Source organism: Eleutherodactylus coqui, chromosome 6 (assembly GCF_035609145.1).
Source record: "Eleutherodactylus coqui strain aEleCoq1 chromosome 6, aEleCoq1.hap1, whole genome shotgun sequence".
Taxonomy (NCBI): domain Eukaryota; kingdom Metazoa; phylum Chordata; class Amphibia; order Anura; family Eleutherodactylidae; genus Eleutherodactylus; species Eleutherodactylus coqui.
The window spans coordinates 87265741-87288843 of record NC_089842.1 but is presented as its reverse complement, the minus strand read 5'-3'; the positions used below and the strand labels follow the sequence as shown (position 1 = coordinate 87288843).

General features: G+C 42.3%; 1 protein-coding gene across 7 annotated transcripts in view; it reads right to left on the bottom strand.

Annotated features, from left to right (window-relative positions):
* Positions 1-23103, bottom strand: part of ARHGEF1 (Rho guanine nucleotide exchange factor 1) — a 94220-nt gene that overhangs the window by 20218 nt on the left and 50899 nt on the right. For 2 of the 7 annotated variants that reach the window (XM_066607115.1, XM_066607114.1), the window contains exons 7-16: positions 21727-21832; positions 17772-17912; positions 13329-13358; positions 12618-12720; positions 11032-11107; positions 6219-6254; positions 4267-4431; positions 3875-3980; positions 2955-2966; positions 595-771 (exon numbers count right to left, since the gene is read on the bottom strand). In XM_066607115.1, the coding sequence (XP_066463212.1) occupies positions 595-771; positions 2955-2966; positions 3875-3980; positions 4267-4431; positions 6219-6254; positions 11032-11107; positions 12618-12720; positions 13329-13358; positions 17772-17912; positions 21727-21832 (952 nt within the window). Of the gene's footprint in view, positions 1-594; positions 772-2954; positions 2967-3874; positions 3981-4266; positions 4432-6218; positions 6255-11031; positions 11108-12617; positions 12721-13328; positions 13359-16340; positions 16452-17771; positions 17913-21726; positions 21833-23103 lie in introns of those variants that run through there. The other 5 variants (XM_066607116.1, XM_066607117.1, XM_066607120.1 and 2 more) reach the window with 5 other exon arrangements.

Genomic DNA, 23103 nt, shown 5'->3' with positions numbered 1-23103 from the left:
ATGCATTATAATGTTTTTCTCATGCATGTTTTGAATGAGAGTACATTAAATTTGAGGGAACCTGTCATCATATATGAAGCTGCCATAGCATTGTACGAGTACTAGGTTTGTAGAGATGTCACACTCTAATTGTCACTTACAGCATAAAAGTATGTGTGATGACAGATCCCCCTTAATTAACCTTTTCCAATCTAATTTGTATTCTGGTTTTCCTAGGGGGCTTACTCTTTTTCTGCAGTTATACAACAGCGCTATCTGCTGGCTAAAGCCAGTACTGCATGAGGTGGCATGTTGGATAGGCTCTGACAGCAGAGAGGCTGGCAATATACAGTAAGAGAACCCCGACGGACGTCTTCCAACATCGGAGCTGTACAGCATTAAATCACAATGTCTTCAGACGTCAGACAGTGGATTGGAAAGGGTTAAGTCCAACTTGTTGTAATATACGTTCTGGACAAATCACTGACCACAATGTCATGTAAAAAAAATATAAAATAAAAATAAATACATAATATATAAATAATTAGCTATATAAATCCGTTATCAATAATCATAATAATAATTGCATTAGAAAAAGTCATCCCCCAAACATACGTGAGGCTGCCTGATTTTGACTTGCTTGACGAGACCTGCATGTCGTTGGCTCGGGCGGCAGCCTCCAGATCCACATCGCTGCGAGAGCGTGTCTGCTTGCCTTTGGCTGAGCCTCGCTGGGAACGCTTGCGCTCGTAAACTCGTAAGCTCTCTGAGCGCACGATCTTACTGATATGTCTGTCCAGTTGAAGCCAAAGAATTGGTAGGATGGTATCCCGAACATCATCAAGCAATGAAGAGGAGATGGTGTGTGGTAAGGGCAGTCATGCAATGGAGGAGTAGACAGATTTGGTCAGGACATATGGGAGATTAATTAAGGACATAAAAAGTATAAAGAAATGGAAAAAGCATAGGATGAAACTGGGAAGATCAAGCAATCTGTGACTGGGGAAAGCGAGACAAAAATATAGGCTGTGATGGTATACTGTTGGAAATGCAATAACATGTACATAGCATAGGACGAGAGAGATAGGTCATAACGTTGACCAGTAATAGGGTAAGGGCTGTAGCTGAAATGTAAGCAAGGGTTTTGGCAAAATCCATAAAAACCCCCATAGACTATGAATCAACCACCAATCTAATCATCCACAGCATACATTGAACAATCCACTTTAGATACCTATACAACGTATTACCATCTCATGCATTCCTTGGAGAAAACCAGTTTAAAGCAATAGATATGATCCTAATTTTTAACAAATTTTCTCTTTGTGAGCTGGAATCTGGACAAATCATACATTACCCAATATGAAAGGGCCAATTACATTGAGAACAGTTCAACGTTGACATGGATATCCTTGACACACCAAATATTCAGCTATAAAGTAGCAAGTTAGCCGCTCTATTGTCTGCTCCACATGGGATTATCTACTCGGACTGAAAGAAAGCATCTACTGCTGGCCCTCATTATAGTGTCAGATCCTAGGAGCTACTGGGTCTGTCTGACCCTTGACTAAAGGGCAATTCAAATGTGGAGACATAGCTCCATTGTTTTTGTATGATGGAGCAAGGAAGGTTACAATTACAAGAGTCATTCCTCTTCAGACACATTATGCTTACTCTGCTAACAATCTGTAGGACTATTGTAGTTTAATTCCCCGTTTAGACGGAACAAATATCGTTCAGAAATAGACGAACAGTGTTTTTTGTGGGAATGCGCAATTAATGGAGATGGAATAATACCACCTCAGTGCCATCTATTGGAAGGCAGCATTCCTTCAAGCCAAAGTTAGACTCTTTATACAAGCCTTGTAACAATGACTGGGAATTGAATTATGGAAATACGAAACACTGAATGACTAGTGCACAAGAACAGACTGCATAAGCGCAGATGAGCTGGTGATGTCACCAGCTTGTCCACTTAGGCAAACAAGAAAGGGTCTCTGAAAGGGGTTGCCCAGTTGCAAACTACTGATGGCCTGTCCTCATAATAAGCCATCAATAGTAGATCGGCAGGGGTCTGCTGCCAATCAGATGTTTAGTAGCAGACAGCTCCATTCCCACTGCAGTGGTCAGGCAGGGTATTACAGGCAAAGTTCCCATTCACTTCAATGAGAACTTTGCCTGCAACAGCAAGCTTTGCCACTGAAGTGGGAATGGAGCTGTCCACTTTCTGCAAAAGTCAGCTCACACTGTTCCAGTGAACAGCTGATCAGAAGAGCTCTGCACATCTACTATTATTGGCCTATCCTGTGGACAAGTCATCAAAAATTTACAACTCATTTGAGTGGTTTTTTTATTCAGCAATATGCAGAAATCCAATCTTAAGATCTCAACTGACAACTTTTCCAGCTTTATTGACTGGCATGTAGGTGCAATTGTGTCAACTAGTTCAGCATTGGTAGCACATCTCTAAAATGCCTTAAAAGAGTTGCAGACACTTTTTTTTAACCAATATTCAATATTTTCGCCAAAAACAGTATCGCACACTTATACATGGACTGTGTCTTATATTGAAACGAGAAGACCTGCAGTAAGAGTGGTGCTTCTAATCCTGGACTTCCACTGTAAATTAAAAGGCACCCTGTCATGATCATAGGTTCTCATTAAGGTTATAAACACCTGACTAAACCAGTATAGGGAAGTTAGTTGTATCCATATGGGTTATAATCACACAGAAAACCCCTCAAGTGGACACATAACTTTCAAAGTCTAGCAAAGTAATGCGTGAACAAATCTATCGGCCCACAGCTCTGGGATAAAACGTTCATTGGGGCAGCAGTAAAGGTAGCTGGGGGGTTGCAGATCGACAAAGCAAGGAAGAGAGGAGGAAACTGGGCAAAGTGTATAATACTTAGCCAGGCTCTATAACAAGCCTATAGCAAATCTCCCGGGATATCAGATGACAAACATGCACTGACCTTTTCTTCCGTCTGTGAACAGAGCAGGCAAGGGTTAATTCATTCCATACAAATGCCCTAGTACTTGTACCGAAAGCTTAGCAGACACTTGCACCACATCCAAGAACAAGACCATTGTGTTACTCAGCATGGTAACACAGAACATAGCATATCCACCTGTCAAAGCCTACATGCAATCTGACTGTTGGACACATGAAGGACCATGTTAGCACAAGTCACCTGAGCCAGAGCAGGACAACACAAAAACTTAAGCACGCAACAAATGTAATTCTGAGATACAGACACAACAGATGTATTAAGGACCAATGTTTAGACCAAGACGAGGTCAAGGAACAAGGCATACATAGAGCGATACACTAGGGGAAAGACATGGACAACAGAGCCAACAGGACAGACGTTGGGCTATATCATCTGGACAGGGGTACAAAAACATCCAAATGCGGAGGAACTAAATCTTGACCAGTGTTGTTGCCCAACAAGAACCAAAAATGGTTGCGTTACAAAAGGACGAGAGTTGTTATATTCTGTTTTCTTCCGGTAAGCAACATCAAGTATTTGCAAAAGCAAAAGCTCCGAGCAGAAATTCCTCTCATTGATGGATGGAGGATCTAGAGCTGAGGTTGAAGCAGCAGTCTTCCACGGTACTGGGGTGGAGTGAACTTCATGGAATACATGTTTAGAAATGCCAGGGGTAGTGACAAAGAAAAGTGGGAAATGGAAGCAAATGGCAAGATCTGAGAATCATTCCATCCATTGCTTTGGATAACTGCAAGCTGGCATTCAGAGCAGGAGAAAGGGTTTGGAGAGAAATCCATCAGCAGGTAAGAATTGCATAGCAAGGCCTCAGGAACTGGGAGACATGGGGTCGCTGCTGCACTGGGACCATCTTTTTATGCAATGGTCTACTTCTGATGTCTTACCTGTCATTTTCTGCACTGTCTTCTTGCTGTTCTGTCGGGCAGAGTTCTGTAGTTGGAGAACCTTTGACCACATCAGTGGCATCAAGTGAAGATGTACCATCAGACACTGGATTGGGGATAAAAGAAAGAGGTTTGCAAAAAAATTTCTGTAGGGTCTAAATGTGGTCTTTTGAAAACTGGATGTAAATATGCTCACAGACCTAGCAGTGATTTCAAACATAGCAAGATACACCAAGGGATTGGCAGATGCAGAAAAAAATTAATATTAGCAGGCAGGATAAGAGTGCAATTTATCCAGCACCCATGGGAACAATGTAAAAGTAACTGCCCCCTTCAATTGATTGCAGCATTTTCACCTTCTCAACACAATACTCGATCTCTATGCAACCTACCCGTTTCACTATCACTGGGTTCGCTGGGTGGAGGATGAATAGTCACCGACACTCCTGGGTCAGGACTTTCTATGGAGGTCTTAGGCTTCACTGTGTTGCTATCACTTCGGTCAAAGTTCCTCTGCCCATGACTGATCTTCCTTTCTGGAACAACTGGCTTGTCAGCTGAGGGAGCAGAATGAAGAACATCAAACACACAACACCATTCTCCTATCTCCTGCATCACAAATGGTTGGTAAGAAACTCCAAACATCGCTTAAATCGCCCTTTATTGTGATTACAAGAGCATATATACAATGTAGCAATATGAAAAAAAGAATAATCATCTATTGTTAGTAGGTGAAATAATAAAAAGGGGAACTCTCTGCCCACTCCGGGTGTGGGGAATTTTTTTTTTGTTTTACTAACTCAGTAGCCACAGTCCCATCAAACAGTAGGTATTCATGAAATATGTCTTCACCAGAAAAATGGGTGGAGACATGGGTTGGCCGTCCTAAGTAAACGGGAATGCCCAGAGCTGCTGATTGGTGTCCTTAGTAAAAGGGAACGCCCACAGCTGTTGATTGGCTGCCAAAGACGTGCCCGTTATTAGTGTAAAATGTCTCTGTAAATACATTAGGGGATAATACAAGGATCTCTCCCATGATCTGTTAATACCCAGGACTACAACAGTAACAAGAGGGCATCCGCTACGTCTAGAGGAAAGAAGGTTTCATCACCAACACAGAAGGGGGTTCTTTACTGTAAGAGCAGTCAGACTGTGGAACTCTCTGCCTGAGGACGTGGTGATGGCAAAATCGATAGAGGAGTTTAAGAGAGGACTAGATGCGTTTCCAGAGTGCTATGATATTACAGGATATATAGACATTAAATAACCAGCAGGGTGGTTGATCCGGGTCTTGAGTCAGGTAGGAACTCTCAAAATGTTGATCCAGGATAATTCCAACTGCCATTATGGAGTCGGGAAGGAATTTTTTCGCCCAATGGGCTAATTTGCTTCTACCTCATTGTTTTTTGCCTTCCACTGGATAAACAAAGGGGGAGGGGGTGGAAGCAGGCTGAACTTGATGGACACTGTATGCCCCTCAGCCTAACATACTATGTTACTAGGTTACTATACTATGTATATGCATGAGTCTATGTGGCCCAATATGACTTGAATGACTTTGAGACTGAAGATGCAATATTGTTTAGGCTCAAAGTGTAAATTTGCAGTGTTTTAATGAGTTTTCATCTCATCCATTGAGTACAAGCCCAGGACTTCAGTTGGGTTGCCAACCAAGATTTTGAAATCTTTGTGCTACGACAGGTGCTAAAAGGTGCATTCACACTTGTGTTGTGTGTACAGCACAACTTCCATAACTTTGTTCTGTCTTTAGTAACAGAAAAACTGAAATAAATGCTCCAGTTTTTCTACCCATTTATTTCAATGGGCTTTTTGTTTTTACATTTGTCTTCCATTCGGTTTCCCTTTTTTGACAACCAAAACAGTGCATTTTGCTGCGCTATTGTTTCCACGAAAAACACGAAACGGAAGCAAACAAGAAAAAAAGTAAAAACATAAACCCCCATAAGTGGGGAGGTTAGCAGAATAGTGTAGGCTTGTCTTTTTGTTACTAAAGACTGAACAGAGGAATGGAAATTGCGCAGTACGCACAGTGCTAGTGTGAATGCACTAAAACACGGGGACAATCCCAACTCTCATAGTTTGTGGGACTGAGGCTTTAACTTATGTATAGACACATAGGGCTCAAATCATATAATTTGTCCTGTCATAAACAGGTTAAGTGCATTAGTCAGAAGTGGCCCCCATGCTGCAAACCAGACCCCCACCCAACCATTTGGTGAATTTTTGGTACATTCCATCATGCGGTTGGTTCAGTAAAGCTAATGATATGGTAAGTTGTTTGGGGAGAAGAAGAAAGAATGGTGGGTCTAAATTCTGAAGATACCTTCAGCCTCAACCTTTGTCGGTCTGTTTTCAACATCTGTGAAAAAACACACGGAGGAGCAGAGAAAAGAAAAAAAAACAAGCGATGAAGATGAGCCGGGATAAGAGCATACCACCCACAACCCCTATGGCTTCCTGAGCAATACTGTGGAGCCGTCCATTGTGCACAGTTAAGGTAATGATTCGAAGAATACTTGCTTCATTCCACAGGAACCTATATATCCTTACATATATTGGCTGAACCCACATTGCGGTTACCTTCACTGGGTACAAGTTAGAACCAGGCAAAGAAAACCCATCATCACTCCTGAGGTGTTGGTTTTAGTAAAGACTTGCCTATCCCAAGAAAAAAGTAATGCTAGAGCATCTTTTCTTAGAACTATGCATTGTGTTAATCCTCTTTTGTTCCTTCTGGACATATCTGTAGTAGATGACATCTGGGCATTAACATTATCAATATTATAGGGTAGGTATCCCTACAGAGTCTGACACCATCCGAGTGGATTGGACAAGGTCAATGCATGGACATATCCCAAGGGAGTAGTAACACCCAGTTGTCAATTAATTCATACATTTCCAGAAAGAATAGGAATAGCAGAAATGAAGGTTCTGATAAAAGACGCATCAAAATTGAGATTTAATGGGGAATGCAAGTATGTACTCAAACATCTATGGCAAGAGTGGTGACGGGTCCATTTTAAAGAATACAACTCAAAAAAAAATCACCAGTAAACATCCATGAGCTGTCATCAAGCTTTTACGGAAAGAGATATGTATAAGAAAAAAGTGGGAGAGTCCAGAAACATTTACTGGTGCTTTTTGATCTTTAAGCAAGAAACAACCGTGTAATGTAGCCATGCATGTCTAGAGCACAACGGCCATAGGAGCCTACAAGACAAAACTGAGAAGTGTAAGTAAGTAGTAGTCTGGAATAGAGGGAGAGAGGGAAGACACTTAGTGAGACGACTAAGCCAAAAGAGAAATGCATAAGAGCATGAAATGGAATACAGCATGAAAGTACAACGAGAGGTGCGCTACTGATAAGGGCTGCAAAGGAGAGGGAGCAAAAGGAGGGGTAAGGGGTATACTAGGACCATCATGCCAAATGGAAGATGCAAACTCAACCCTACCGAGTAATGCAATCACAGAACAGGAAAAAACATCCTAAAGGCCGATCTCACACACTTATTTGTGGCGTTTTTTAGGATTGCAATAAAAGTGCAAATGTTTTTGTGGTTTTTTGTTTCTTCTTTTTACAGCCATTTTTGTCAGGTGTTTTTTTAGATTGCTTGTTTTTCTCCTGTAGATAGATAAATAAGGACCAAACCTACTGCAATTGCAAAAATGCACCACTGGCCCAAAAAAGGCATGTCAAGTGAAAGAAAAAGTACATACTGCTCGAAGCACTTTAAATATTTTCTATTGGTTGCTGCATTTTTGTTTAAAAGGAAAAAAAGGGTAGGGGGAAAAAGAAAAAAAAAGTCACTATACCGTGACTTTTTCCTAAAAACGCCGCGTGAAACTGCCCTAAAAAGGTTATTTTGAACAAATTCAATTTAGTAATGCCCCTTTAGGGCATACAAAGTCTACGCAAGGCAATTTACATTTCTGGCAGCCTCCTTTTTACATGAGCAGATACAACAATGCCTCCACAGCGCCCCCTGTTAGGCCCCCTTCACATTCACTTATGCACATTCGTGCACATCTCAGCGCAACAAATTTGCACACTGAATGATGCTTTTTTGCATCCGCGTTGGTGTATTTTACTGTGCACCCATGAAGCGTGTTCATTTTCGTGCGACATACGAACACGGACCAAATGAAATGGCTAGTCTGTCCAATGAGTTCCAGATGTGTTTTTTTTCAGCGGAATTGCACATCCCCCATTGACTTCTATGTGGCACTTTGATGAGAAAACTCACAGTGAAGTGGAGAAGTGGGGCATGCTGGGGTATTTTTTTCCACGACCAAAATCAATGGATTCTAGTCACTCTGTATTGCGCACAAAGACGTCTGTGTGTTTTTGGCCTAGGGGTGCCTTTACACAGGATGATATATCTGGCACAGATGCCCAAAAGGTGACCCTTGTGATAATTGTTCCTGTACCTTTACACAGGAATGAGCATCGCTAAGTGAATGGAGGCAGAGCGTGCCGGGATCATTCCAGTTTTGAACCAAATCCCCTGTGCTGAAGGGAAGTTTCTTCATGTGTGAACCACCTTACCCTGGAGATTGTGTTTCCATGACCTAGCTTTCCCTAAACGTTCTGACACTAAATGAGCATACCCTTTAAAGGGAATATTCCCATCTGCGCAAGTTATGCCTCTTCCACAGGATGGGAAATAACTTGCTGATTGGCAAGACTGACTGCTGGGTCCACCACCAATTCCAAGAGTTCATCCTCTTCCTGGCAGCAGAGGCTGTGGAAGCATGCTTCTACTTCATTCACTTTCATGGGACAGCCAGAGATTGTTGAGTGCTTGAATTTAGCCATCTTCAATGGTCCAGGTGAGGTAAATGGAGGAGAGACGCTCATGTGCCGTCTCCACTGCCAGAACTTCAGACACATCGGAGATTAGGTTGGGGGTCATAGCGGTTGGATCTCACCAATGGTGAATAGGGTATAATTTGCTAGGATGGGAATACCTGGTTACATATTTCTTATTTAAAAAGAAAAAATGTTAACCCTCGGAAAAATACCAAAGAACATAACACAAGCCAAAATTATTGCCATGCGGATGTGATCTAGGGTTGACCCATGTCCAATATGGCTCTCAATACTGGAGGATGGCAAGGTTACCCATTGCCACTTTTGAGTAAGGAAGGGTGGGTCTCACCACATGAGAAGGCATTGTTCAAAGCAACCTTTAACGCTTTAGCAACCAAATGTATGTGTTTTATAGCAATTATTAAGAGGCCTTAGGCCCCCTGTCCACAGGCGTTGCCGTATCCCAAGGCAGATCTCCGCCGCGGGAGCCGTCGCCCGGGAGCAGGAGCCGGCAGACGGTTGTCCGCAGGTCAGCCTATCTGACAGATAGGCTGACCACGGAAAATCGGGGCAATTTGCAGCATGCTGTGAATTGCCGGCCGTAAGCGGAGAATCGCAATGATTCTCTGTTCGTGGACACGGGGCGAACGTTTTCCAACACTATGGAAACCTTTAGGCGGCGTTATTTACAACTATTTAATGTGTTATATGCTGCGAACAATAGCGATCGCATCATGTAAGTGGATGTAAGCAGGAGGGGGCTCCACATAGCACCCACCAGCATCCCACAAAAAATAAACATTAAGTACTGCGGCATTGTGATGACCCGTACTGTAAGAAGATTATGTCCATTATCCCTGCATGAGGAGCCATGTAAAAGTTTTAAGAAAGCCAGAATTGCTATTTTTCCATTCATCAGTATCCCACAAAAACATAATAAAAAGTGACTAAAAAGTCACATAATGGTACCAATGGAAGCTAGAACTCTTTTGCAATAAATAAAGACCTCACACAGATCATTTGGGAAAAAAAAAAAAAGAAATGACAAACTATGGAATGCTGTGATAAAAATGTGATTATTTTTCTTTTAAAGACAGTTTATTGTGCAAAAGCAGTAAAAACAAACAAAAAAAAAACAATATAAATTTGGTATCCCCTTAACCCTTTCGAATCCACTGTATGATGTCTAAAGACATTCTAATTGAAGCCTGTACAGCTCCGATATCGGAAGCCGTCCGGCAGGGTATTCCTACTGTATATTACTGGCTGCTCGATTGCCGAGAGCCTCTCCAGCATGTCCCATACCTCAGTACTGGCTCTAGCCAGCAGATGGCGCCATTGTATAATGGCAGAAAGAGAAAGCCCCCCTAGGAAAACTCTAAATCTAAAATTGGATTGCAAAGGGTTAATTGTTATGACTAGCAGAATAACGTTAAGGCCGGGCTCACACTAACTGGTCGGATTCTGCATGCGGGAGGCTGTGAACCTGGCTGGTGACCTTGCATGCCTCAATAAACTTTACTGTGCATGACCGCAGAGGCTCAGAGGCAGTCATGCACAGTTTTTTTTTTGTTTGTATTTCCCGATAACGCAGGTACCCGCAGCCCATACTTCAATGGAGGTCGTTCACGGGGATTCCATGGCAAAACAGAGCATGCTGCGATTTTTCTTCTGCTTGCGGAATACGCAATTTGTATCCATGAGTGTGAAGGTAAAATCGAAAGTACATGCCTTTCAATGGCGTTTTTCTTACAGCGGATTGTCTGTGCAGATGGCAATTGCGGTATCCGCAATACAAATCCGGTCGTGCGAGACCGGCCCAAAAGTAAAGGTAACATGTCATTTATACCGTATGGCAAAAAAACAGGGGGACATTTCTAGGTTGGTTTTTTTTTCCCTCCCTCCAACCAAAAAATTACAAAAAAATTTAAAACCGTGCCTATACCCTACAGAGGTGCCATTAAGAATACAACTTGCCCTGCAAAAAATAGCATTCTTATATGTTGACGAGACAATAGAAATATTATGGGTCTTAGAATGAGAGACTGCCAACTCTTAAAGACACAAAATAGTCTGGACAATAAGGGTTGTATGAGATTAGCAAAACCGTTGCTTTCCTCCAGACACAGCGCTGCTCTTATCCCTGGGCCATGTCTGGTATTGCATCTAATGGCATTGACTGATAAGGAGGAAAGGAACCAAACTACGCAGTAAAGAAGAGTAGTGTGCACCCATCAAAGTGCATGTGTATCAGTGGGCACCATCATATCACACCCCAACCTGTCCCATATATAAAACTGGGGTTCATCCATCACCATGTACTCACTGTGCGGAGTTTCGTTGCGGTTCCAGAAGGACGGTTTCTTAGGTTTCAAGGTCTCGTCTTCTTTCTTGCCAGGTCTCTGCCAAGAAGCCAGATAAGGAGGACATGATTGCAGAAAAATTACACAATGTTTAAAGTGTTCTTTCCCCATGACTTTGTATTGCCGTTTTACAGCGTTTTTATGGCATTTTGTAAGCATTTTCTGATGTGATTATTATTTGCACTCTGGTTTATAAAATGGTTCCAGATGGGGAGGCATGAACAACATGAGAACATGTTCTGGTAGTGTAATAGGAGGAATCAGTCTCATTGATTACAATGGGAGTGAAGCTGGCTATTACACTTCCGGCTGTGACCACCAATGAGGACGTCCAGGCCCAGAGCCGTAACTTGAAGCTTCTGGGCCCCAATGCAAAACCTGTAACAGGGCCCCCAACTATAATGCTTTATTCATACTACTAGGCTCCCTATATGGAGAAGAGAGGCCTTAAGGGCCAATGAGCAACCGCATCCCCTATAGTTACGCGCCTGCGTCCAACCCACTGCCGGACAATCAGCTGATTGATGGGGATCCTGAGCAGTAGATTCCTGTGATCAACTACTGATGACCTATTCTGAGGATAGGACATTAATAACGAAAGTCCCTGAATACCCCTTTAACATTTGTAAAGCTATAAGGCGGCCAACCCCTTTAGGACAATTATAACCCATCTATTCCACATTATGTGAACTGAATTTGACACTTCACTCTCTGCCATCAGGATATCCTGCATGGGATTTACAGAGAATTTATTATCTTCAGGGGTCTATTCTCACAGGAGAGTTTAATGTCCAAGTTCCGTCTAAGTTTGCAACTGCCAGAACTCAGACCCAATAAAGCGAATACAATCAGTCACACATGCAGTTTTATTCACGGACCAATAGTCGATGTTGGAGAATCACAGCACGTCTTATTTTGGTGTTTTTTTGCACGTATCAAAAACCACGGATTAAAGTCATTAATTGCATGAAAAACACGGAACGCACTTGAATGGCATATATCGGTCCACCATTTTTTTCACGCTCCCAATGACTTTAATGGCCATTTTTAAATTTCACCAACTGGGCCAACTCCCTTTTTCCCCATACACGTGACAGATTACACTTGGATGACACTCGCACGTTAAAAATGCAGAAACACAACAAAAACGGAAGTACAATGCACATGTTCTCGCAGTGAAATCAATTAGCTTTTTCATGACCGTAATCGCATTCTCCTGCGTGAATAAGGCCTAAAACCAAAGAACTGGCACAAGAACAAACTGTCAGTACAAAAAAGGGAAAGACAAATTAGTTACCTCTTCACAATTGGGACATTGCATGAACGAGCTCCTGATACACCAACGTAGGTGCACAGCTCATTACAGTGCAACATAGTCATGAAGGGCTTTGAACTTCTGGGCGAAAACAAGAACATTGCCATTCACTGACAGGAAGCAGAGATCTTAATAGAGGTAGTACATGGATCAATAAACATAAGAAACACTGTTTATCCAACGATTCTTTAAAAAAAAAAAAAAAAAAAAAAAAGACCATTCACTATCACTTACTATTTTCCTGAAAAAGCCACTTTTTGATTTTTTGCTATCCGCCACCTTGGTCTTCACCCCGATGTGCTTCATGTAGGCAGCTATGGCATGGACAATGGCAGAACTGCAGGGACAAGAATAAACAAAAATGTCAATGACTATAAGTGGGAATTCTAGCAGCACACTGACACCCCCCATTCCCTAACCTACCTCCCACCATAGGGCTTTATTTGTTTCCCAACCAAGCCAAAAGAGGGGCTTAAAAGACTATATAGCAATACTCTTCTATACTCTACAACAAACAGGAAGAGGCTTCTAGCACCACCTATAGGTAGCCACCCTATAATTAGCCAACCCATTGAAATATAACTAAACTAGGGCTATCCGTTTGGGTGATATCCCTAGTCATGTTTCAAAGTTCTTCAATGGATCAGTCACTAACTCACAGGATAGCTACCTACTGGCTGCATTAGAGAGACCATTTTCTTCTTTCTCGAGGAGAGCTAATTTCCATACTTTTCCCAGGAAGCATTGCTTGCAAGACTGCCTACACCAGATGGATCTCCACAAAGAGAACAGTACCCTCCAAGAGCTATAAAGAACATGCAGAGCTAAGACTTCTTCAAGGAATTTACACATTTACTGTATGCCAAACGGGGCATGTTATACATGAAATGGTCACTGGATGGGGCTCATACTATCACATCTGGTCAGCAGCCAGGCATTCATTACCTTTTCTCCTCGTCTGCAGAGATGTTTGGGCTGTAAAAAGAAGAATATCAGAGCTCAGAGTTGGTAACTGCAGGAATCATGATTTTAATTTCTAAGCAGACGCCGCAGAATAAACAAGGAAATGCATTTAAGACAGCTAGCCATGTACTAAAGTGCACAGCTGGCAGCCACTAGGCCTCAGTACTGCTCTCTAGTGGCAGACTGTATGCTTGCAGTACATGCATAGCGCTCAGTGGGACAATTAAGAGTGCTATATAAATGTTCAGCAGTAAGCAGACTGCAAAGTTCTGCAGAAATAATCCCTTGTCAAATTGAGGGGCGGGAGAAATCTTAACGAAATTCCTTTACTGCAATGTTCTTGGGACCTGAGCAGTAGCAGATTATCAAATATTTCGGACTAATGAACTGTCATGCAAAAAGTATATAAAATGAACCTCTATGATTAAAAGGACTTTTTTTTATAGTTCACTTCTTCAATTGATTTAGTATAGAGTTATACAAGAAACATTTCTCAACACCCGCATCCCTTTAAAACATAAGCCCACCTTTTACCATCATGTATATAGATTTAATATACATAAAAAATGGAGTCACTGAGTACAAACATTACATCACGTATTTTCTAATGATCCGGTGTTCCATCCTGCATTATACTCCAGAGCTGCATTCACTATTCTGCTGGTGGAGTCACTGAGTACATACATGACATTACTTCACATGGCTGAGAGCGAATCACGCCCGTCTGTGCACTGTCCGACATGCAGGACACATTACATGTCCTAATCTTGTCCCAAGAATCAGACCAGAATAAGACATGAAAAATATTTCTGTGCGAGTTCTGTCTACTCACACGTAAATCTGGCCCATGTTAATACAGCTTTATACTCCAGAGCTGCATTCACAATTGATCTGCAAACAGTCAGCAAGTTTGTTATCATGCACAAACTATAAGTACTTATCTGACCTCTTATAATGCAGCGGCAGGCAGTTTTCTTGTATCTACATCAGATGCCTGTATAGTGTCTGGGGTAACAATAATACTTTCCAGAATTTGAAATCACTATAGAAAGTTTTGTGAAGTTATGGGACCCAGCAGGGAATGCTGGGAACTACAGAACTGTGAAAGTTCAGAAGTATAAAACACAGGATCAGTACAGGATAAGTAATGTATGCACTGAGTGACTCCACCAGCAGAATATTGAGTGCAGCTCTGGAGTATAATAGAGGATGTAACTCAGGATCAGTACACGATAAGTAATGTATGTACACAGTGACTCCAGCAGAATAGTGAGTGCAGCTCTGGAGTATAATACAAGATGTAACTCAGGATCAGTACAGGATAAGTAATGTATGTACACAGTGACTCCAGCAGCAGAACAGTGAGTGCAGCTCTGGAGTATAATACAAGATGTAACTCAGGAGCAGTACTGGATAAGTAATGTATGTACCTAATGACTCCACCAGCAGAATAGTCAGTGCAGCTCTGGAGTATAATACAGGATATAACTCAGGATCAGTACTGGATAAGTAATGTATGTACACAGTGACTCCACCAGCAGAATAACGAGTGCTGCTCTGGAGTACAAGACAGGATGCAACTCAGGGTCGGCACAGGATAAGTAATGTATGTACACAGTGACTCCACCAGCAGAATAAGGAGTGCAGCTCTGGAGTATAACACAGGATATAACTCAGGATCAGTACAGGATAATGTATGTACAGAGTGACTCCACCAGCAGAATAATGAGTGCAGCTCTGGATAATAATACAGGATGCAACTAAGGAGCAGTACAGGATAAGTAATATATGTACACAGTGACTCCATCAGTAGAATAGTGAGTGCAGCTCTGGAGTATAATACAGGATGTGACTCAGGATCAGCACAGGATAAGTAATGCATGTACAGAGTGACTCCACCAGCAGAATAGTGAGTGCAGCTCTGGAGTATAATACAGGATGTAAATCGGGACCAGTTCAGGATAAGTAATATAAAGTATTTAAGTAAAATCTAATGAGTTGTAAAACCCCATGCAAGGGCTGACATGCCACATGTATAGTATACTCTGGTGGCAAGGGGCAGGAATGACAACTTCTTAAAAGATTTGCATAGCGTATAATTACTGGTGTACTGCAATCCATCACAGCAACAGTCATACTAGAGAGAGAATTACTGGAGAGACTTGAGGGTGGCGCTGTATGGTGGGCAGCACATAAATGGTTTTTACACAGGGGTCCCCTACCGTTTACATCCACTTGCACAAGGCTCCCCCATTGTCTACATTAACCCCTCCACAACATCATTACAGTTGCTACATCTAAATGCAACAAGCAGGCATTTGATTCAACTAAGACAGTAAAAGACACAATAAATCAGATTTAAGTTTAATGCAAACTGATAAACCGATCCTGCACAGGAGCGCAAGAAAACATGGCAGTGATGCAGAAGTGTTGCCCTATTCCTTGCGCAACTGTTCGAATTGTATCCAGTCTGGACAATCTTCTGTCAGTTGAATACATTGCACAGTTTGCTACAATGTATCAGGGCGGGTAAAATGTATCAGTTTAAGCCTAGACTGTTTAGTCCACAGAGGATTAATTTAGAATGGATAGAACTGTAACAATCAACTGTGAGAAATATTAGGTCTACTAGGTTTGCAGCTGGATGCAGACAAGACCCTGTTGGCTATGAGCAAGCAGAGATTTTGAATATAGTGTTAAATTGAAAAGCAAAAGTACATTAGAAAGTTGCATACTTTCCATTCTACAATGTAAAACACATTTAACCCATAAGTATACAACCGCCTTTAAACAGCACATCCAGATCTGGCTGTCAACAGTCATCTTATTAGTGACAGCTGCCCTATAAATCCCACGTAGATCACTCCTATAGATATTACACACCTGACTGTTCCATATAGCAATGCATAATGATACATAAGAAACAGCTGAGAAGAAAATATTAAAGTTAGCTCCATGAGTTCTGCATGCTCATCCCCTACCCAAGAAACTCACCCACAGAATATCATGATTAGAGAGAGTGAATTGGGCACAGATGGTCTTGCTGATCATGGTATGAGAGGCTTCTACAAGTGTCTCCAAGTACAGAGTACAGTAAGTGGAGACAATAGCGACAACGCCGGACTTATATACCCCGCCACGCAGCAGGATGATGCAACCCACTGAAACAATGGGAGACAGATGTTCTGAGTTAGGCAATGGAGACTTGCGATACTTTCCAAGACCACTTCCTGGGTATTAACTCTTTGGTTGACAGAAGCTCCAAGGTTCATGAGTTCTGCAAGGTCTGGCCAATGCAGTAGACCGTGAATGGGTTAAGGAGTGAGAGATGCAAAATGTGGCGCTCCTCTGTAGAATTAATTCCCAGAGCTGCCTGGGTTAATCAAGGGTCCCAGTGTTCCCAGCCTGGGAGAATTCAGAGATTGAGCAGAGTTATATATAGCAGCCCATCTGGAGTGTGGGACAGTAATTCTCAGAATACAAGAGGTACGTGAGAATGGGATAGGGGAGGTAACTTTGTGCAGGTACAGATGTGTAGTCCTCAAGGAATCTACAATGTGCTCATTTTTCAGAGGTTTCTAGATGTTGCAAAACTGCAATTCCTAACCGGTTGTATGTCAAAGGCAGAGGCTTGCCTGACATACTATGTACAGCTGTTAACGAGAAACAAAGGTCTTAGCAGTATATTAATTAGCATGGGAAAAGAAGGGGTACAGAGGCAAATTGCAAGGGGGAACAATGGATCATATAGCGAACAATATGGACCCCAACAACCTTGCAGTAAGCATTATGGATGTATGATGGGCACTGTTGCAAGTAACAAAAAGGACCACTTCAGGTGATGCAGCTAGGAGGCACAAGGAATATTACAGAAAGGAGCACCGCAACAAGAAGTATGGGAATGGCAGGCCCAATGGCAAGTGGCAGGTGGACCAACAAGCACTGCGCTAAGCTGCTGAAGCAGGAGGTGCAGAAGCATGATGGAAACTGCAGAGATGGAAGAGAGATGGAAGACGCCCTGCAGTAAGTGGTACAGAGGCACTGCAGAGGATGGCAGAAAAATGGAAGACGCACTGCAGTACATGGTATGGAGGCACTGCAGAGGATGGCATAACAGCACAAAGAGCACTGAAGAGGATGCCATGTTTCTGCAGTAGACATTGCACAAAGGTGGTTAAACCTGTAACGCAGGAAGCATGATGTGTTCTATAGCAAACAATTGTTAGGAAAATGTCCTACAGCAAGAATAACCAGAGTTCACTTGTGTGTGTGCCAATCATTGCCGATGTCATATAGTCCAGCAAGTGGGTAAAGTAGGTTTGGTTACATAAGCAGTTTGTATAAACAATGTTGTCTTTCCACAATTTTGGGCTCATCCAGCAGCTTTGCCGCTGCGCTCCCCGCAGCTATTCTGGAACTACTCACTGCACGTCATCCAACTTCCCCAGCAGACGTTCTGCTAGCTGTTTTTCTTTGGACTGTAATATATATCTGTCATTGGTCCTATAAGACTCCAGTTCACTAAGCTCCAGCTCTCCGGGAGTCATACCAAGTACCCGTTTGGCCCTACATAAAAAAAAAGCAGAGGAAGTGTCAGCGACTGCAGCGCAAGGTGTACAGGAACAGAAGGTCATCAGCACAAAATAATGAAGTCTGACAGAGATTGAAAAAAAAAAAAAGAAATTTGCATAACAATTAAGCATCACAGTCATTCTAAAGGTCTGTTTACATGGGCATATAATCTAGCCTTATATACAGCCTGCAGAAACTCAGTTGGGAGTGAGAGTTGCAGGTATAGGCAGATCGCACTACAACCTCCATTATCACAAGCCATATTTTGACTACATCTTTGACTTTAAGGGCTAATGCCCATGGACGCATTTCTGCCACGTGAAATGCTGGCAGAAATCCGTGGTGTTATCCCATAGCCATTAGGTTCTTTAAACCTAATAGCTCAATGTTCATGCTGCAGAATTCTACTCCGGAATTCCGCAGAGTGAAAGAAATTGCGGCATGTTCTAATTGCCGTGGAAAAACGGGCAACCGGCTTCAACTGTAGTCAATGGAAGCCGTTCATCACGTGATACTTCCGCGTCACTGCCCACTGCTGGCGCGTCAGACGAAGCTCGCACGGCGGATCCAGAGAGGGGAGTATGGGGTCTTTGGGGGGACACCGTGTCGGACTTCACTGCGATATTTCGCTGGCTAAATCCGCCACGGCTGTGGGCATAAGTCTTAAAGCAAGACCAAGAACTCTTCTCTAGCTGTGATACAGCCCGAAAAGTTTGTATAGGGGACAGAATAATCTGAACCTATGTAATCCCAATTTAATTTGCATTCCAAAAGCGGTTGGCACATTTCTGCAGTTTTAGTGTTTCTTTAACACCCACACCTCTGAATGTCACCTTGTGTGGTTTATATGATATTCTCACATCTTAGGTTTTTGCACAGTACATCATTTTTCTATATAGAATCTGTCGATACATTTTAGTTGCAAATTTGAATCTTCGTGCAATTTTTGCTTGTATTCACTGTTTGATGTAAAATTGATGAACATGGCTTTGTATAGAAATCATTAAGCTTTATTTTTATACATGGAATGCCGTGTGCCCCCAACAGATGTCCAATATGGGACGATAACAGCTGTTTGCAGTATAGCTTTTTGAAGGGGTGTTCACATCTCTGTTGGGGATTCTGTTTTCATGCTCCATTTGGGGGGCAGGAAAAGGGAATCACCTGGCCGAATGGCTCAGTCTTAGGACAGATCCGAGCAGAACCGAAAAGAACCGAATGGACCCCATTGACTATAATGGGGGTCTGTTCGCTTTCCGCCCAGCTGCCCGCCTTTTTGACAGAAGATAAAGCACCTCATGCAGCTCCTTTTCTTCGTGTATTTTGTGCTGGATCTGCGACAGAACCTTTGATCAGAGGTTCCAACGCAAATGTGGAACCATCCTAACACATTTGTGGATGCTGGCCAAGTACTGCAGGACCTTAGTTCCAGCATTTATGAGAGCACAAGCTCTTCTTGATGTAGAGGACTGTGGTATATATGAACTTTTCACACCTTGATCTTTTTTTTTTACATTGTGTCTGGGTGTAAACCTCAGCTTGCATGAGTTCTAGGTGCAAATGACTGCCTTAATGTATTTTTTAATAACTCCTGTGAGTCACAGACACATCCTGGTGAACACAGTGGTCAGTGGGGGTCTGATTACTGAGACCTTTATCAATTTCAAAGCAAGGCTCCGGCGTATACTGAAGTGAAGGCAAGGGCAGTTGCACATGTGCACCACCAATCCAATTCATCTCAATGGGACTGCCAAATTTCAAGTGCTCAGCTATCTCCAGAGATCCCCTTGAAATGATTGGAGCAACAGTGCGCATGTACAACTACCCTTGCCCTCACTTCAGAATGCACCAGAGCCCAACTTTTAGAATCCGTGTGAAACCCCCCCCCCCCCCCCATCAGTTGGATCCCTATAGCTTTGTATGTTATCTCTTATCCTGTGGATAGGGGATAGGTTTAAAACCCTTTAACTCTGCACATATTGAACCACCCAGGAGGTGTGCTGCATATATCTTTCTACTTTGGTTACACTTTTAGCCACTAGTATCAATTTGTATGAAAAATTGCATGAAAGTGCCTGCAATGTATCTTTAAAGAGGTTGAACCACAATTGGCTATCATTTATCAATAGGATAATAAAAGTGGGACCGGTGTGGGGTCTCATCGCTGTCACCCCCATGCATCCTGAGAATAGGAGTCCCATGTCCCACTTTCCATCTCACTTTGAGCTCCGTGAACCCCCCGCACTGAGGAGGAGATTGAATGGCGTGGTGGTAGTGCATGCACGATGCCACTCCATTCATTTTCAAGGGCATTGCTGGAAATAACCGAATGCCTGAACTCGGCTCTTTCAGTTAGCCCATTGAAATGAATGGAGCAGCGTCAATATATTCAATATCTACTTCAGTGAAGGCGGATGCTGTGAGCCCACAGTGATAAGAAGAGGGGGGCATGGGACACCCAATCTTAGAATCTGTGGGCTATAATATTATATACGAGACGATGCTGATAAGTATTGAGCCTCACCCAGAAAAAAAAAATTGAGCTACGAAGCTGTGAATTGCAGGGTGAACTTGTCTATATTCAATGAATATAGACAAAAAAATCAACTACCTAGGATTTCATCTTAGCTTTTTTTCCCCCAGTCCAAAGTGAACATGGCAGCATCTCCAAGGACGTTCAGTGTGGAAGAGCATAGAGCCATAATCAAGTTCCTGTTTCTCCAAGGGAAAGGTGCAGAGCAGATCCATGATGAAATGTCACAAACTTTGGGTGACAGCGGCCCTTCATATGCAACAGTTAAACGTTGGGTTGTAAATTTTAAAACTGGTCATTTGGGTGTTGAATGTGAGAAACCCAATGGAAGGCCTGTCTCCATCTCCTTGCCTGCAAACGTGAAAGCCATCCATGACATGATCATGGAGGACCTCTGAATATCAGTCAAAAGTATTGCTACATATCTGGGGGTATCACGTTGAGAGAGTTGGCGCCATTATCCACAACTTGGGGATGAGGAAGCTTACAGCCAAGTGGATCCCAATACATTTGACAACTGAACAGAAGAGGAGACATCGGTGGCTGTTTTGGAGCATTTTGTAGGAAATGAGTCAGATTTCCTGGACAAACTGGTAACTGGTGATGAGATATGGAAATACTGTTATGATCCAGAGACAAAGGAACAGTCTAAGGAATGGAGGCACAGCGGTTCCCCCAGGCCAAAGAACTTGCATGTGCAAAGGTCAGCGCAGAAGTACAGGGCAACCATGTTTGGGATAAGAAGGGAATTCTGCTCGTGGACTGCCTCCCAAAGGGTTCAACCATCAATGCAAAATATTACTGTTCATTATGGACAAAGCTGAGGCAAAATGTTAAAAAAAAACCTTGAGGAAAGCTCTCCAAAAGGTGTCATCCCGCGGCATGACAATGCTCCGTCACACACTGCAGGTGCCAGGATTGGAAAAAGGACCTCCCATTTTTAGACGGCCACTAATGTTATTATATGGATGAATTGTGTATTTGTTATTAATTACTTGAGGAACGGTATCATTATTTTCCTGTGAATATCCTGCACCATGCACTTTGTATGTGCAGGATAGACCCTTCAGGAGTTGAAATGTTGCATAAAAGTATATAAAAGCTCACAAAAGCCCATTTTTATCTATCACATGATTATTCATCTATTTATCTGTCTAATTGAGATGATGTTTTTTCTAAAGATGATACAAAGATATTAGAAAATCAATCTGTCACGACTATTCTATCTCTGAATGGCCTAATAGGTGGAGTTATACAGTAGCGACATGCACTTACCTAAAATCTTCCAGCTGCCTGCAGATCTCTGGGATCTGATGACTCTGGATCTCTGTTATATATTTCTTCAGCATGTCATCCTGGATAAGGTCTAACCTTGTGCGATCTAGGATAGGAAACATGATATTTAATACGGTGTTCTCAGCTTATCACCATACAGAACCCCATCTAAGGAATGAAGATAACCTTCTTTAGAAACTTTTTTGTCTTGCTCTTGACTAAAGTAAGTCCCAATAACACCCAGGACTTTCTCTAATACAGTGCCCTCTGCTGGCAGACTAGAAATTTGCTAGTGCATACAAAGAAACAGAGTAACTAAATATAAAATGCATTAATGCAAAATATGTTAAAAATTCTCTTCAGTAGATTCTAATTATATTTGTTTCTTGGAAAGTTGGGTGACAAACAATATTGCCATCAGTTGCACACTAATATAGATCTCCACACAGCTTCCTCAGACACCTGAATGGCAACCCTTCATACTTAACCAGGGACATATGAGAGTGACATCCCCTGTACTGGTGACCATATTGGTTGCCCATTGGCTTTCCTAGAAACTAGCATAACTAGAAAAGTAATATTTAAGTGAGGACCGAAAGCGTTAAAAGGGAATCTGCCCGCTTGAACAAACTGCAGGCATCATATTATAGATCAGAAGGAGCTGAGTGGTCTGATACAGTATATAGTTTTATGGGGAAAGATTTTGTAGAATTTGTATTATATTCATTTATATCTCTGCAGAAAGGCCCTTGTAGACACAACGAGAATCGGTCAAAGCAGTCTTTAGAGCGATTCTCGTTGTGTCTAAATGCCATACATCGTGCAGTTTTTGTGCATGAGTCACTGATCGCTGAATTCTAGCTTGCTAGAATTGAGCAATCAGCTGTTATCAGCCGGCTACTCTGATAAGATCCTCTGTGCCTGTGTCCTGCTGCGAATTCACAGTGGGGATACTGGCAGTCAGAGGGGAGAAGAATACAGCTGTATGTTTATGCTACTTAGCTACTATAAAGTATGCAAAGATGATCGCTCAAAACTGTCACTCAAACTATTGTTTGAGCGATCATCTATCAGTGTAAATGGGGCTTAACATTAATGCCATGCATCACATTCACGTTTTTAGATACTTCCTAGCAGTATTCCAGACTTGTTCAAAAGAGGTGTGGCCTAAATTGCACCAAAAATAACCCCCAAAATTTGCACCAAAGTTCTGGCACAATTTGCAGCAAACTAAGCCAATTAATAGGTGGTCTAAACTTGGACTAGATAGTCTTAAAATTCAACAGATTTATTAGGCAACAGAGCCACTGTGATAAATTTGGTGCTATTTAAGACTCTCTAACTTTTAGGCCGTACTGGTAAATAAATCCCTACATG